This window comes from Crocodylus siamensis, chromosome 1 (assembly GCF_052110815.1).
Source record: "Crocodylus siamensis isolate JL-2025a chromosome 1, ASM5211081v1, whole genome shotgun sequence".
In the NCBI taxonomy this organism is placed as follows: domain Eukaryota; kingdom Metazoa; phylum Chordata; order Crocodylia; family Crocodylidae; genus Crocodylus; species Crocodylus siamensis.
In genome coordinates, this window is record NC_143395.1 from 266,545 (window position 1) to 282,262 (window position 15,718).

At 52.9% G+C, this 15,718-nt stretch overlaps 1 protein-coding gene across 6 annotated transcripts in view; it reads right to left on the reverse strand.

Annotated features, from left to right (window-relative positions):
* EFR3B (EFR3 homolog B) overlaps positions 1-15,718 on the reverse strand; it is a 131,756-nt gene that overhangs the window by 54,051 nt on the left and 61,987 nt on the right. For all 6 annotated transcript variants that reach the window (XM_090020976.1, XM_090020804.1, XM_090020717.1 and 3 more), the window contains exons 3-4: positions 12,470-12,597; positions 3,225-3,375 (exon numbers count right to left, since the gene is read on the reverse strand). In XM_090020976.1, the coding sequence (XP_089877102.1) occupies positions 3,225-3,375; positions 12,470-12,597 (279 nt within the window). The remainder of the gene's footprint in view (positions 1-3,224; positions 3,376-12,469; positions 12,598-15,718) is intronic.

Here is a 15,718-nt window from a genome sequence, read left to right on the forward strand (position 1 = left end):
GGCTCTTAGCAGTGTCTGCGAAGCACTGGGGAGCTGCCAAAAAAACAAAAGCCAGGATAAACACAGAGCACGTTGGGTCGAGGCATTGTGGCTGGTTGAAAGGTTTTAGCTGAAAAAGGTTTTCAGCAGAAAAAGCACCACCACCGACACCGGCAGGAAGCAGCCTGACAGCCACACCATTTTCAGATCTTTTAGCCCATAAGCTTGTAAGATAAATGAAAGATTTGCATTGCCTTCTCTATGAAATTCTTCTGTAGTTCCAGGTTGAATGTCTGTCAGGAGGGGAGGGGAGATTAGCCATGCATATGAAAAAAACTGAGCTGTGATTAATTTGAAATACACACACACACACACACACACACACACACACATATATCTAAATAGATATATATCTATATATATGAGGTAGCAGGGTGTATATGTACATGTGCGTGTGTGTAGGGGTGTGTGTGCATGTACATCCATAGATAGATATATATAGATATATGCTGGAGGAGCATATATGTGTGTGGGTGTATACACACCCACACACACATACTTATATATAAATACACATGTATATATGTGTGGGTGTGTATATATATTATATATTATTATATAAACACACCCACACACATATGTATATTTTTTTTCACACATTTTGTTCACCTGAAATCGTACCAAAATCATATACGCCGTCACCGGCTTATGATGCCCGTCTGCTGTCTACACTGGACAGACAGGGCCATCTCTACGCGCACAAATGAATACCCGGATCTGATACCAGCTGCAAAGCAAAGGCCTGGGCAGCCCACTGCATGCTCCATCGCTGACCTCAGGACTGCTGTTTGCAGGCAAAGAAACCCATTTAGAAACCAGTTTGAAGGGAAAATTGTGGAACAAGAAACTATCAAGGGACTGGACCATGTCCTCTTTTCCCCCCTCTCGAACTCTAATCACTCACTCCACTTAATACTCTGCCCTGTGCTGTCTTTTGACAGCATCTCATTAAGTGAACTGGAGTTCAGGAAAGTTCGTGCTCTCTATCTTATTTAGTTAGTATAGAAGGTGCATGTCTTCCCTGCCCTTCTACAAAACGACCAGTGGAGCAGAGTCTCCGTTCAGTTGTGGGCCTTCTCTTTCCCTTGCGTTTGTCAGGCAGCTGCTGACTAGGAAGTGGACTGGAGGATAGAGCTGGGCTGTTCTCAGTGGTGGCAGATGACAGAAGGAGCAAAGGGCTCACATTGCAGCAAGGGAAGTCGAGGTTGGATATTAGGAAAGGCTTTCTGATTAGGAGGGTGGTGAAGCCCTGGAACAGGCTCCCCAGAGAGGTTGTGGGGTCTCTGTCCTTGGAGGTTTTGAAGCCCCGGGTAGACAAAGCCCTGGCTGGGATGATGTAGTTCAGGCTGGTCCTGCTTGGAGCAGGGGGTTGGACTAGATGTCACCTCATGAACTCCCTTCAGCCCTCATTTTCTGTGACTCAGTGATTCAGAGGCCTTGTGGGCAGTGCTGCCTCATCTGGGCACTGGACAGGCAGACAGGAGCTCCCACTCCTGTTGCTCTGCCACTGATTCCTCCCCTGGCCTTAGTCAAAGCACTTAACTTCCCTATTTCATAGCTTCATAGATTATGGAGTCAGAAGGGACCCAATGGATCATCGTGTCTGACCTCCTGCCCCAGGCAGGAAAGAAGACCGAGGTCAGACAACCCCAGCCAGGTGACTGTCAAGCCTCCCCTTGGAGACCTCCGAGTTAGGTGACGGCACCACCGCTCTTGCAGCCCGCTCCAGACTTGTCACCATTATTGTAAAAAAATTCTTCCTAATGTCTAACCTAAATCTACTCTCCACTAGTTTGCACCCATTATTCCTAGCTACTCCCTGGGGCGCTCTGGTAAACAGCGCATCCCCAATTCCCTGCTGCCCTCCCCTGATAGACTTATAGGTGGCCACAAGGTCACCCCTCGGTCGTCTCTTGTGAAGGCTGAAGAGATCCAGATCCCTCAACCTCCCCTCATAGGGTCTTTCACAGGGACCACTAACCATGAGAGCGTCCCTCCTTCGGACCCTCTCCAGATCCTCCGTGTCCCTCTTGACGTGCAGCGTCCAAAGCGTTTTCACACCCTGCAGAGGGAAGTGGGGGAGCTCAGGGTGAAGCAATTCCTGTGCCATAGGTACTACAGGATGCAGTGAGGCCTGGGTGAGACAGCAGTGCCCTGTACTGGACAGAACTGGAAAGGTTCAATTGTGTGTCAGAGGCCTTGTGCAGCCGGTGGTGATTCTCCTTCCCTCCAGTGGTACAGACTTGCACTTTACAAGCCGGTGAATCTCGGCTGTAGCTTCACTGCTGCTGTGAAGGTCCACATGACACCAGCAAGCAGCTGCCCTCCACGACTTGACGGCAGCATTGCTACCGTCAGTGCCAGCACTGCCATACCACTTGGGGCCGCTCCCAGCAGCCCTGTGCTCATTCAGATTGACCCGTCCATTATCTTGCTTCTTCTCAGCTGCCCGTGGATGAGCAGCTTTCCTGTCACTGCCAATTTAAAACAATTAGCGCTGAAGAGCAGGGTGTGGAGGCTTTGGGTTTCGAGCGGTGGAAATCATAAACCCACGCTCGCAGGACTGCTCTGCTCCACCCCAACTCTCATCTAGAACGAAGCACTGCAGAGACCGACCCTGTCTTGCTGCAGCCGCAGAAGTGGCCAGAACCAGCGAGCTGAGTGACAACCAGGCACACATGCGTCACATAGGCATGTCCAGGGCACAGCCAGGATGTGAGTAGCCGGGGCTTGACACTAAAGCATTACGAGCCTGGGCTAGAAACTGGGATCCAGACTGGGGCTGGGAACTAGGAGCAAGGTTTCAGACAAGGAGCTGCAGAGGCTCCAGAGATGCATCCAGCCTGAGGTATACCCAGCTATCCCAGACACGGGCTCTGCCATCAATAGCTCTGTTAATGCCCCTCCATCCCACCCTGCAGCTCCCAACCCCACTGCTCCAGCCCAGCCCCTCTCCCAATGGGGGTCAGACGTGCTGAACCGCCCCATGCCACACTGTGACTCAAAAACGTGGCCAAAGGAGGGAAGGCCAGATCCTGATCAAAGCCATTTTGCCCTGTGGGGCTGGGTCTCCAGTGGCATGCTGTGATGGGCAGAGTCAGGCCTGCATGGTGCTGGATGGCAAAGGGATGCCCGCGACAGCAGAAGCAGCAGGGGACAGATACAATGGATGGGCTGCTACGTACCGAGTTGGTCCCCAGGATCTGCAGGTTGGGCTTCTCCGACTCCAGCAGCTTGGCTACCATCTTGAGGAAGCTCTCCACAAAGAGGTTGATGCTCTGGCAGTGGCAGGCCATCAGCAACTGGTCCAGGGCCTCCATAGCAATGCACACATACCTGCAGGGAGCAGGAGCAGAGCCCAAAAGGAAGTCAGCGGGAGGGAACCAGTGGTTTGTCTCACTGCAAGAAGAAAGCCTGCCCTGTAACAAGCCTCTTGTGGAAAGGGCTGCATAAACTACAGCAGCTTTAACCTTCCAAAGCCAGACCGTGCTGTGGCCAGGAGCCATTTCCAAAACAACACCTGGATAAAAAGTCTGCATCCCACTCCAGGGGACCAGCCCTCACCTCCGATGGAAAGTGAGGGGAAGGTGAACTCCCCAGCAGCTCTTCTGCACCAAGGCCATGCCAGCCCAGCATCAGCCCCCAGTGTTAGCACTATTAAGGGGCTTGTAAATAAAATGGAAAGTGTCACAATGCCCCTTTATAAACCACACCTTGAGTCCTGTACCTGCACCTCCAAAAGGATATAGAAGGACTAGAGAAGGTGCAGAGATGCACAACAAGGATGATGAGTGGTACCAAAGGGCTTCCCTAGGAGGAGAGAATGAAGAGGCCAGGCCTGTTCAGTGTAGAAAAGAGATGCTTGAGAGAGGGCACGAGAAGGGTTTACAGCATACTAAATGCTGAAGAGAAAGTCGTTAGGGATTGCTTATTGACTGTCTCTCACCAAACAAGAACAAGGGGTCATAACACAAAACAAGGAGGCAGTAAGTTTTAAACTAACGCAAGGGAGTACTTTTCCACCCAGCGTGGCATTAAAGCGTGGGGCTTGTGGCCACCAGATGAGAAGCTGAGAGTCCAGCCAGATCCACCGAGGGACTGGACACAGGCTTGGAGGAAAGGGGCATGGGGCGCTATTGAGCAGGGAGTGAAGGGCACAGCCTCTGCACTGGACCTGCCTAGACCTTCGATGCTGCAGGCTGCGAGGGAGAGGGATGGGGGAAAAAACCCCAGTCAGACCCAGTTCACTCCCTTCTGCCCTCGGCTCTCTGCCGCTGTGCGACACAGGAGACTGGGCATGACAGAGCCCGGCACACGGCACTTCATATGTTCTTATGCAGCGAGTCCCTGATATCTATGGGCACTTTTGCCACTAGAAAGTGCCTGCTGGAAAAGCAGCCCAGCTGCTGGCGAAGCTGTCTGCAGCAAGCTGTCACCGCCGGGCGGCGGGGCCACTTACTGAGTCATTTTCTCTAATGCTCCCATGTTGCACCAGGCAAGAAGAGAGCATAGGACCTTTGAGCTCCCGGAGATGAATCTTTATTGGCGGTGCGTTCCTGGGGCGCTGGCCTGATTAGACTGCAATTCCAGAATGTGTTTTGTGTCACACTGCGTTTCCCAGACAAATTGAATCTCTTGCTTCAAGTGGCAGGGAACGTGTTTGTGAGCCAGGGCCGTGCTGGGATCTGCTTCGTGCCTCTGGCTGGTTACTTACAGGAGAGACGGGCACACGGGGATTTGCTTGAGTGCCCCCAGACGAAGGGACGGGCACTATCCCAGCCCAGATTTAAAGGGAATGACAAATATGGCTTGGTCCTTGGTGGGTGCATTTCAACATTCACTCTGGCAATTTACATCAGCGAAGGAGCTGGCCCAGTATCCTCAGCCGGTCGCTTTGCAGAGAGAGCCAGCTCAGAGAAACAGAACTGTGATTACAGAAAACCCCCTCCAGCCTTTCAAGCTACGCCATGAATATAAAGGCAGCTACACTGAGCAACTGAAAATCCTAGAATCAGAGAAAACGAGGGTTGAAGGGACCTCAGGAGGTCACATCTAGTCCAACCTCCTGCTTAAAGCAGGACCAGCCCCAACTACGTCATCCCAGCCAAGGCTTTGTCTACCTGGGGCTTCAAAACCTCCAAGGATGAGAGTCCACCACCTCTCTGGGGAGCCTGGTCCAGTGCTTTACTACCCTCCTAGCGAGGAAGTTTTTCCTAATAGCCAGCCTCAACTTTCCTTGCTGCAGCTTGAGCCCATTGCTCCTTGTTCTGCCATCTGCCCCCACTGAGACCAGCCCAGCCCCGTCCTCTTTGCAGCCCCCCTGCAGGGAGGTGAAAGCTGCTATTCAATCCCCCTGGGTCTTCTCTTCTCCAGACTAAAATGCTTGTACAATCCAGTGAGAGGGTATATGGAGGCGGAAGGAGAGTCTGAGAACCAGGGGGGCTGGAAGGGACCTCACAGGTCACCTAGTCTAGTCCAATCCATAACACAGATGGAGGAAACTAATCCGCAGCCATGCTCCTGGCATCATCTAGCCAGGCAGAAAGAAGGCATCATTGTGGCAAGCCCCAAAAGCTTTTACACCCCCTGAGACACTGGCCCCCATTTCTGGCCATGGGCACATCTAAAGCTCTCTGCATTCACGGTGAGGTCTCTGCAGCCCTCCGGCTCACTGGCAGCTCAGGCGCTGGGAGTCAGAGGTGATGAAAACACAGCTTTGGAATGAAAACACCCGTCTAGAAAGAAAAGCACATCAGCCGTGATCTCATCTGTGCTTGACAATGATCAGGACCATGCTACGTGTCACTTTGTGGGTGTAATGACCTTCATATCTGAGCCCTTTACAAACTTGAATGCTTTTATCTTCCCAGCACACCTGCGAGCAAGAGCTGTGCTATGCATCATCATTGAATCAATGGGAAACCAAGGCAGGGAAAGACTGCGGGTTGGATGCTACGTGGGGGCTATAGCAGGTGGAACTGAAGTGTGTCAGGCTACAATTAGGATCCAAGAAAACCTACAGCCCTAAGGTGGCCCATGTACCATATTACCTCAAATACAAGATGACACCCCGCTTCACCCCCATTTAACATGGGGGAAAATCCATGTCTTAGATTTGAGTACTGTCTCAGGGCAAGGGGCCAATGCCTGCAGGATAAGCAGAGAGGAAGCTGCACAGGGTAAGTGGTGGCAGATGGGATGGTGGCAGCGGAGCAGGCCTGGAGTGGCAAGAAGCAATGGGGGCAGGCAGCAGGGGGCACAGCTTCTGGGGGGTTACACTGTCTGCCCCCCTGCTGCTCTTTCCCTGTCACTTGCCCTCCCACTCTGCAATGGGGAGGGGGGATGAATTTAAGAAAACCCTCCATTAATTCAATTTTAGACATGGAAATTTAGAGCAAACGTATAATCTTCCGTATCTAGAATTGGATAATTGGCAGGTGGCCTTAAATTCAAAGTCGTCTTGGATTCAGGTCAATGTGGTAGTTTGTCTGGGGCTAGGAGGGGCCAGCTTGCTCTCCCGCGTCTCCCGTGGGTGTACAGCAGTGATTCTCAACCAGGTGCTGTGAAATCTGTTTTTTTTAGGTGTGCCACACAATATTAGCGCTGTTAGGCAGGCAAACACCTGCACGTGATACACAAAATAAACTCAGAGATTTCAAGCAAGGATCCAGAGTGTTCAAACCACACTGCCCCAATGGAAGAATTGCTCCAGGATTTTTCCATGGTCAAGAAAGAAAGGAAAGCTCAGAGCTGGCATTTTCCAAGAGGGGCCTGGAGTCTAAGAAAGGCTGAGATCCAGCCGTGTACACCCACGGGCCCCCGTGATTTTCTGTGATTTGGACCATGTCTCTCCACCCACTTCTGAGTGGCCAGCTCCCCACTCATCTCTGCTACTTCCTTGGCCATTCATCTGATCCTCCCCTCAACAACATACTGCTTGTTGCCCAAAATACAGAGCACTCTGCCCACGTCCCCTTACATGTGAGCTCCTTGGTTCCCACCTCTGCCTGGACGCACCTCACCAGAGGACCCCAGGCACCGGCATTTTTCCTTATTCTCCCTAGGAATAGGAAGAATTTTCCCTTATTCTCTCTATTCATTTTCCCTTATTCTCCCTATTCTCAGCCCAATAGAGGGGGGACGCTAGAACGCAGCGCGATGCTTAATCCGGCTCCCAGGGGAGTCCTGAAAGTTTTTATAAATGGCTGTGAAGTATTTAAGGATCTGTGAACGAAGTCGCTATGAATGCTGTTCTAGAGGCTTGCGTTTGTGCCCAACAGAGACGAGCCGTGGCCGTCAGAGAGGAGCATGGGGACAAATGGAAAGAAAGCGCCATTTCCATTTCACAGGTCTCATGAAGGGAAGGCACCTGGAGGGATCGTGCTGCCGGTAAAGGTCCAGCAGGTACCCAGTAAAGTGTCTGCTCCCCGGGACAGACCCTCGTGGATCCCTTTAAGGAAAGTGCAACTAATTGCTTAACATACTTGTCACATCTGGACTAACGGCACTTCCTGGGCTGGGTCGTCTAGGTTGCAGGCAACAACAGCCACATTGTGCTGGAAAAGGAAAAGCTGAAGCACCAAAGGGAGAGACGAGCCAAGGAAAGCTCTTGGGTAGACAACAGGCTGTGTTTGCACGGTCATTTCCCTGCTGGAATGGCAAGCTGAGGCAGACTCATAGCTTCATAGATTATGGAGTCAGAAGGGACCCAACGGATCATCGTGTCTGACCCCCTGTCCCAGGCAGGAAAGAAGACCGAGGTCAGACAACCCCAGCCAGGTGACTGTCAAGCCTCCCCTTGGAGACCTCCGAGTTAGGTGTCGGCACCACCGCTCTTGCAGCCCGCTCCAGACTCATCACCGTTATTGTAAAAAAAAGTATTCCCAATGTCTAACCTAAATCTACTCTCCACTAGTTTGCACCCATTATTCCTAGCTACTCCCTGGGGCGCTCTGGTAAACAGCGCATCCCCAATTCCCTGCTGCCCTCCCCTGATAGACTTATAGGTGGCCACAAGGTCACCCCTCGGTCGTCTCTTGTGAAGGCTGAAGAGATCCAGATCCCTCAACCTCCCCTCATAGGGTCTTTCACAGAGACCACTAACCACGAGAGCGTCCCTCCTTCGGACCCTCTCCAGATCCTCCGTGTCCCTCTTGACGTGCAGCGTCCAAAGCTGGACACAGCGCTCCAACTGCAGCCTGACCAGCGCCGCGTGGAGAGGGAGCATCACCTCCCTCGACCTGTTGGTCATGCACCTGCTAATGCACGACAAGGTGCGGTTGGCTTCGTTGATGGCCTCGCTGCGCTGCGGCTCATGTTCATCTTGGAGCCAGCTATGACTCCACGATCTCTCTCAGCCTCTGAGCTGCTGAGGAGGACATCCAGCCCCCAACCTGGAGGTCTGCTGGGGATTCCTCCTTCCTAGGTGGAGCACCTTGCATTTATCTTTGCTGAATTGCATCCTATTTCGTTTCACTCATTGATCCAACCTGTCCAAGTTGGCCTGTATCCACTCCCTGCCCTCTGGTGTATTCACTTTGCCCCATAATTTGGTGTCATCTGTGAACTTGGAGAGGGTGCTCCCCACACCCTCATCCAAATCGCTGATGAAGATATTAAATAACACCGGTCCAAGGACCGACCCCTGCGGGGCCCCACTGCCCACCCCCTTCCAGGCCGAGACCGACCCGTCCACCACCGCTTTCTGGTGCGGTCCCTGAGCCAGTCCCCACCCCCTGACCATGCAGGCATCCACTCCACAGCCCGTTAGCCTCCCCGTGGGAATAGGATGCGACACTGTGCCGAAAGGCTTCCGAAAATCCAGGTAGATGACATCGGCCTCCGCTCCTGTCACAGCAGCATGTGACCTGGTCGTAAAAGGCTATAAGGTTTGTCAGGCAGGATCTACCTGCGACGAACCCGGGCTGGTTTCCTTTCGGCATCATTTCCCCTGATGGGCTTACACAAATGTGCTCTTTGATGATTTTTTCTACTATTTTCCCAGGGATCAAGGTAAGACTGACTGGCCTAAAGTTACCCAGCTCCTCCCTTCTCCCCTTCTTAAAAATGGGCACCACGTCGGCCCTTTTCCAGTCCTCGGGGACCTGTCTGGAGCACCATGAGAGCTCAAACAGCCGTGCCAGTGGCTCAGCAATGACACTGGCCAAGTCCTTCGGCACCCATGGATGGAGGTCGTCCGGGCCGGCTGACTTGTGCCCATCCAGCCCCTCCAAGTGCTGTGTAAGTCAGCACTAACCTCTGGCGGTCTGGTGCCTTTTGGACATCTGTCCATGCTCAAGATGGGGGGATTGTCTTGGCCCATACTCAGGAATACCGAAGCGAAGAACTCATTGAAGAGCTCTGCCTTTTTCTCTGCGTCAACCACCAGCTGACCCAATTTGTCCTGCAGTTTCTTTTTGCTCGCTATGTATCTGTAGAAGGACTTTTCATTGCCCTTGATTGTTGTAACCAGCCTAAGCTCCAGTCCTGCCTCAGCCTGCCCAACTCCCTGCAGTCACGCGCCAGGGAGGTGTATGCCTCCTTGGTGGCTGCCCCCTGCTTCCACTGCCTATATATCTCTTTCTTTGCCCCCAGTCTTTCCTGAAGCTCCCTGTTCAGCCAAGGGGCCTTTTTTACCCCCTTAGTCCCTTTCCTGCGTAAGGATGAGAAGGATGCACCCTTGGAAATGCAGCAGGCTGGGCTAAAGGGAAATAGAGCACTGGGCATCTCTGGGCATTTGCAAGAAGGGGGCTGCACAGGGAAAGCATTGCAGAGCCCAGGAAATGAATGCACGTGGGAGACAGTCCTGCACAGCCTTGTAGGACAGGTTTCTGCTCAGTGGATTTGGATGCTAAAGAGGTCTGCTACAGCAAAACTCCCTGAAAACACCAGTGCCAAGGGCCAAGCTCTACCTGCTGAGCAAAGGAATATCACAGCAGCGAGGATCTTGGCCCTGGCCCAGAAGTCAGCATGTAGAGGGAGACATTTAAGAGCAAGGCAAGGTCTTAGGGTTAATGGCATCTGACCCAAGGACAGGCTGGGTGTGCCCAGTGGGGTATCTAGCACTGCGTCCCCAATGGTCATCCCTCCAGGGCCATCCCTGGAGGGGGAACGAGCACAAAGAGATTTCTGCAGATGGCAGCTCGTTGCCCACAGAGATGCATGCACGCTCGTTGTCCTGCTGCTCCCCAAAGGGTGCCACGCACCTGCTCAGCTCTGCAGCACAGGACAGATCCTGCCATGCACTGTGTCTCCCTGCAGGGCTTTGGTGCGTCCCCATGACCCACACTCTGCACATGGGCTCCTATTCTGCTTCCATCAACTCCTGGCAATGAGGTGTATTTTCCATGTCTAGAATCTAGTAATTGAGGGGTGTCACCTTAAATTCAAAATTGATTTGGATTTGGGTAAATACGGTAGTTTGTATGGGGCTGGAAGGGGCCTGCTTGATGTCCTCTGTCTCCCTTGGGTGTACAGCAGTGATTCTCAACCAGAGTGCAAGCCCTGCACGGTGCCACACAGCATTAGGGTGTATGACTGATGACTGAGGAGAGGCTGAAGGAACTGGGTTTATTTAGTATGGAGGGGATTGAATAGCAGCCTCCACCTCCCTACAGGGGGGCTGCAAAGAGGACGGAGCTGGGCTGTTCTCAGTGGGGGCAGATGACAGGACAAGGAGCAATGGGCTCAAGCTGTAGCAAGGGAAGTTGAGATTGGATATTAGGAAAAACTTTCTCACCAGGAGGGTGGTGAAGCACTGGAACAGGTTACCCAGAGAGGTGGTGCACTCTCCATCCGCCCTTGGAGGTTTTGAAGACCCAGCTAGACAAATCAGCAACCCATATCTAGGTTGCTATTCAGGGATGGCGGCTCCCGCTGATGTTATCCTCACCTGATGCTGCACATCGGGTCGGGGATCAACGATAAACTTTCTTTTCATGAGACAGGAGCTGCACTCTGCCCAACTCCCAGGGCTGCTCAGTCATTTCAGTCGTGGTGTGAGAAAAGCTCGTGGAAGCGTGTCAGCCCCGGCTGGTGTGACCTGCAACAGGAGCTGTTGTACTGAGCTGATTGCAAAGGCTGAAGAAAAAAGCTTTGGATCAGGCACTTCCAGGGGAAATTCCCAGACTGCTTTGAGTCAAAGAGGTGCCTCTGCTGCAGGAGGGGGAAAGAAATATTCCCCAGAGAGCTTGGCTTTAGATGTCAGACTCTCTTAGAGTCTTTTTCCTGTGCAACAAACAGAGTCCTATTAACAGCTGCTTAACTGGATAACATCAGGCAGAGCTTTCAGGCGCTTTATCAGTCCCGATGACGCCTGATGTGCATGAAGCTTTCCATTTTTTCCCCCATCAACTACTATCCTTCTTAGAAGTGCGTCTATCTCCTTTCCCCCCCGAGGATAAAAGGCAGACTGAACTTCACACTGTGAAGCAAAGACACTTTGTCTGCTTGGGCTTTGTTCACAAGACAAGGGGAATAAATCCGGGCATTATGTCAAAGAGATTCCTCTTGTGCTCCTCTAGCATTCAGCATCCTTAATCAGTACTGCTAGAAATGAGAGCCCCTCAGTAAACAACCCCAGCCCCAGCCACTGTACTGAGAAAAAGGGAGACAGATATGAGAAGACTGAATCCCACCAGCTGGCTTAGCCAGAAAGCTGCAACATAGCAAAAATAAATGAAATACAGCGAGGTTTGCTTCCACTGCTATACATTATTCCAAAAGAGGTGTCAAATCAACCCTAGTGATAACGGCTGCCTCATGGATCTCACATTGTGGTCTTGCCCTTCCTCCTCTGCCCTGTAGCCTGCCCCTCCATTTGCACCTGCGCAAAGGGAGTGTGAACTGTGCTATGGCACCAAAATACCCTGGCCTCCCCTTGCATCCAGTGTGCCATTAGCCCCGTGCTGAATGGCCAGCCAAGGAGCCAGGTGGGGAGAAGCCAGCCCTCAGTCTGTACTGGATTGTCACCTGGATCAGAGGATCTCCCTGTAAGTGCAGGACTAAAGGTTTGGATAAGATCCTTCATGACTGCATTTCCACCTCCGGCTCCACAAAGCCCACAAACCTGCTGTTGATTTGGAAGAAGTAAGGAGAGCCTCAGCTCGCATTTCAGCTCACGTGAAGCCCGGTCACAGCCCGGGCCAAGCCCTCCCTCGTGGGTACTCACCCAAGAACTGGGTTTGGAGCCATATGCTGCATCCACATGACTAGAGAGTCACAGGGTATGTCTTGGCATGACTTTGTGTGCATATAGCTGCTAAGGCAACACAACACGGTGGCAGGCATGACCCGCATCAGCACTCTGAGCAATGAACTGCCCCCCTCTGCCCAGACCCTGCCCCAGGTCTTTCCAGGTGTTCGCTGTCTGCACCCACACAGTAGCTACCACAACTATAGCCCTGTATAGCTACAGGGTGGGTGTCCTTACCCATAGCGGTGCCTGCTGACGTCTCGGATCAGCCTCTCTGAGAGGTATGCACCAATACGGTCCAGCTTCTCCGGAGCCGACAGGGCGTAGAAGGTCAGCTTCTCCATGTTCGTCTTCACAAGCCCATCCTGAAACACAAACCAACGTGGGGTTAGCTCATGCCCGCCATCATGCAGGGGGACAGAACAGGCTGGGGACCTTGGTGACGTCGACTCGATACTGGACTGGAAGGAGCCGCATAAGTCCTTGTGGTCTGAGCAGTGCCGGGGCCAAACCAATGGGTCTTCCAAGCTAGACAAGCTCCTCAGACACATTCAAGGTGCAATGGGTGCTAGCCAGTGTTTTCTACCCTTGGCACGGTCGTTATGAACCTATCACCTGCACTTCTGCTCCTGGGGTCCCAGGGAATTAGCTGTACATTTAGAGGCCTCCATCCAGCCGCCGAGGTGGGGCTTGTAGGTCCAGGTGGGCCTAGCCCCACCATCAAGGTATGACACATAGACTTGCCCCAGACTGCCACTACAGTGGAAAATTTAGAAACCCTGGTCAGTCGTTAGCACTGATGGACAGTGGCCTGCATGGAGAAGCAGGGGACTTCATACAGGGGTGGGCAGATGAGAACAGGATGGGATTCAACACCGACAAGTGCAAGGTGCTGCACCTGGGGAGGAACAACTGGCACCATACCTACAGGCTGGGGAAATCCCTCCTTGTCAGTACAGAGGCAGAAAAGGATCTTGGAGTCATCATTGACTCCAAGATGAACATGGGCCGGCAGTGTGGGGATGCAGTCAGGAAGGCTGACCGCACCTTGTCATGCATCCACAGATGCATCTCGAGCAGATCCAGGGAGGTGATCCCCCGCTCTATGCGGCACCGGTCAGGCCACAGCTGGAGTACTGCGTCCAGTTCTGGGCGCCGCAATTCAGGAGGGATGTCGACAGCATGGAGAGGGTCCAGAGGAGGCCACTCGCATGATCAGGGGACAGCAGGGCAGGCCCTACGAGGAGAGGCGACAGGACCTGAACCTGTTCAGCCTCCACAAGAGAAGGCTGAGGGGGATCTTGTGGCCTGTTATAAACTAGTCAGGGGGACCAGCAGGCATTGGGGGAGTCACTGTTCCCCCGAGCACTGCCAGGAGTGACCAGGAATAGCAGTCACAAGCTGGCAGAGGGGAGATTTAGGTTAGATATCAGGAGGTGCGACTTCACGATCAGGGCGGCTAGGGTCTGGAACCAGCTTCCAAGAGAAGTGGTACTGGCTCCTACCCTGGTGGGGTTTAAGAGGAGGTTGGATGAACACCTTGCTGGGGTCGTTTGACTCCAGTGCTCTTTCCTGCCATGGCAGGGGTCAGACTCGATGATCTGCTCAGGTCCCTTCCGACCCTAGAAACTATGAAACTATGCCTCTGCTTCCAGCTAGAGGCCTCAGCACTGACCCCCTAAGGGCTGACTAGGCTGAGGAGCTGAATGAGGCGCTGTAGAGATGCCTCAGGGCACACTGGGGTGCAACGGGTGGCTGCTGCACCACTACTCAGTATAAATTGACACCGTGTGCCTGCAGGCCACGCAACCTGTCATTCTGCATCAGCATCAGCCTTGCTCTGCTGAGCCTAACAAGAATGATCCTACACACCGGTGCAGGCTGGGGGCTGACTGGCTGGGCAGCAGCTTTGCAGTAAAGGACCTGGAGGTGACAGGGGACAAGGAGCTGAACAGGAGCCGGCAGTGTGCCCTTGGTGCCAAGAAGGTGAATGGCATCTGGGGCTGCGTTGGGAGGAGCGGTGCCAGCAGATCAAGGGCAGCGATTCTTCCCCTCTATTCTGCACAGGTGAGGCCACATCTGGAGTCCTGTGTCCAGTTGTGGCTCCCTACTACAGAAAGGAGGTGGACAAGTTGGAGAGAGTCCAGCAAACAGCAATGAAAATGATTGTGGGGCTGGGGGACAGGACTGGTGAGGAGAGGCTGAGGGAACTGGGCTGATTTAGTCTGCAGAAGAGAAGACCGAGGGGGACTGAATAGCAGCCTCCACCTCCCTGCAGGGGGGCTGCAAAGAGGACGGAGCTGGACTGGTCTCAGTGGGGGCAGATGGCAAGACAAGGAGGAATGGGCTCAAGCTGCAGCAAGGGAAGTTGAGGTTGGATATTAGGGAAAACTTCCTCATGATGAGGGTGGTGAAGCCCTGGAACAGGCTCTCCAGAGAGGTGGACTCTCCATCTCTGGAGGTTTTGAAACCCCGGGTAGACAAAGCCGTGGCTGGGATGAAGTAGTTGGGGCTGGTCCTGCTCTGAGGAGGGGGTTAGACAAGAGGTGACTTCCTAACGTCCCTTCCCACCCTCCTTTTCTATGACTATAATTTTCAGCTGTTCCGTGCAGCTGCCTGTATATTCGTGGCCTAGCTTGAAAGGCTTGTGGTGGCTCTCTGTAACCACGGTTCTGTTTCTCAGTCATGCTGCAATCTCTGAGCTGCCTCTACCTGCCTCAGGGCAGGTGTCCCCTGCTTCTGGCTCCTGCTGCCCTGCCCAGCGCCCTGCAATATATCTTTAGGCCCCCGATTTACAGGCAGGAGCTGCAGGACTTCTTCTGTGGTGAAAAAGCCTCGTGAAGTCTTACTCCTCCGGGCACAGCTGCCCTGCGAAGTGTTAGCAGGACCCTTATTACTTAGTTCTGGATTCCACTGGGAATCCACTCCATTGAGAGAAAAAATACATGTCCTTACAGGATGATGACAGCATGTTCAAGAAAGAGAGCTGGGGAGGCTGACACTCGCGCTGAGTGGGCAGGTTAGTATCCTGGAGAGCTGCTTCTGCGTCATGGAAAGTGCAGAGAAGCGATTCTCTCTAGACCATCTTCTGTTGTTTTCATATTTCCCCTCCCTGGTTCAGCCTCACCAGGGACTCTCCTGCACACAAGCAGGGATCTCAAGCCTGGAAGCTGCTGCCTCTGCTGCTTCTCTGCCTTTTCCACAGGTAGGTTCACACCTGGCGGTCTGCGACCTCATTTGTCCGCATGGCTGTTCTTCGTGGGTGATATCATAAAGACATCGTCAGAGAAATTGGCAGCCAGTAAGAGGATGCTTTGCAATTGGGCATGGAGGTGTATTCCCAAGCTCTGCTGTCTGCTGTTTAGAGCACAGCCCGTACAAATCTAGATACTCCATAAGCAAGTGTTACAGGAGTTAGCTGCAAATGTCCATCTCAGAGCAAATATTTGGGGGGCATCAACTCTGGCAGTCAGTGCAAAAAAAATG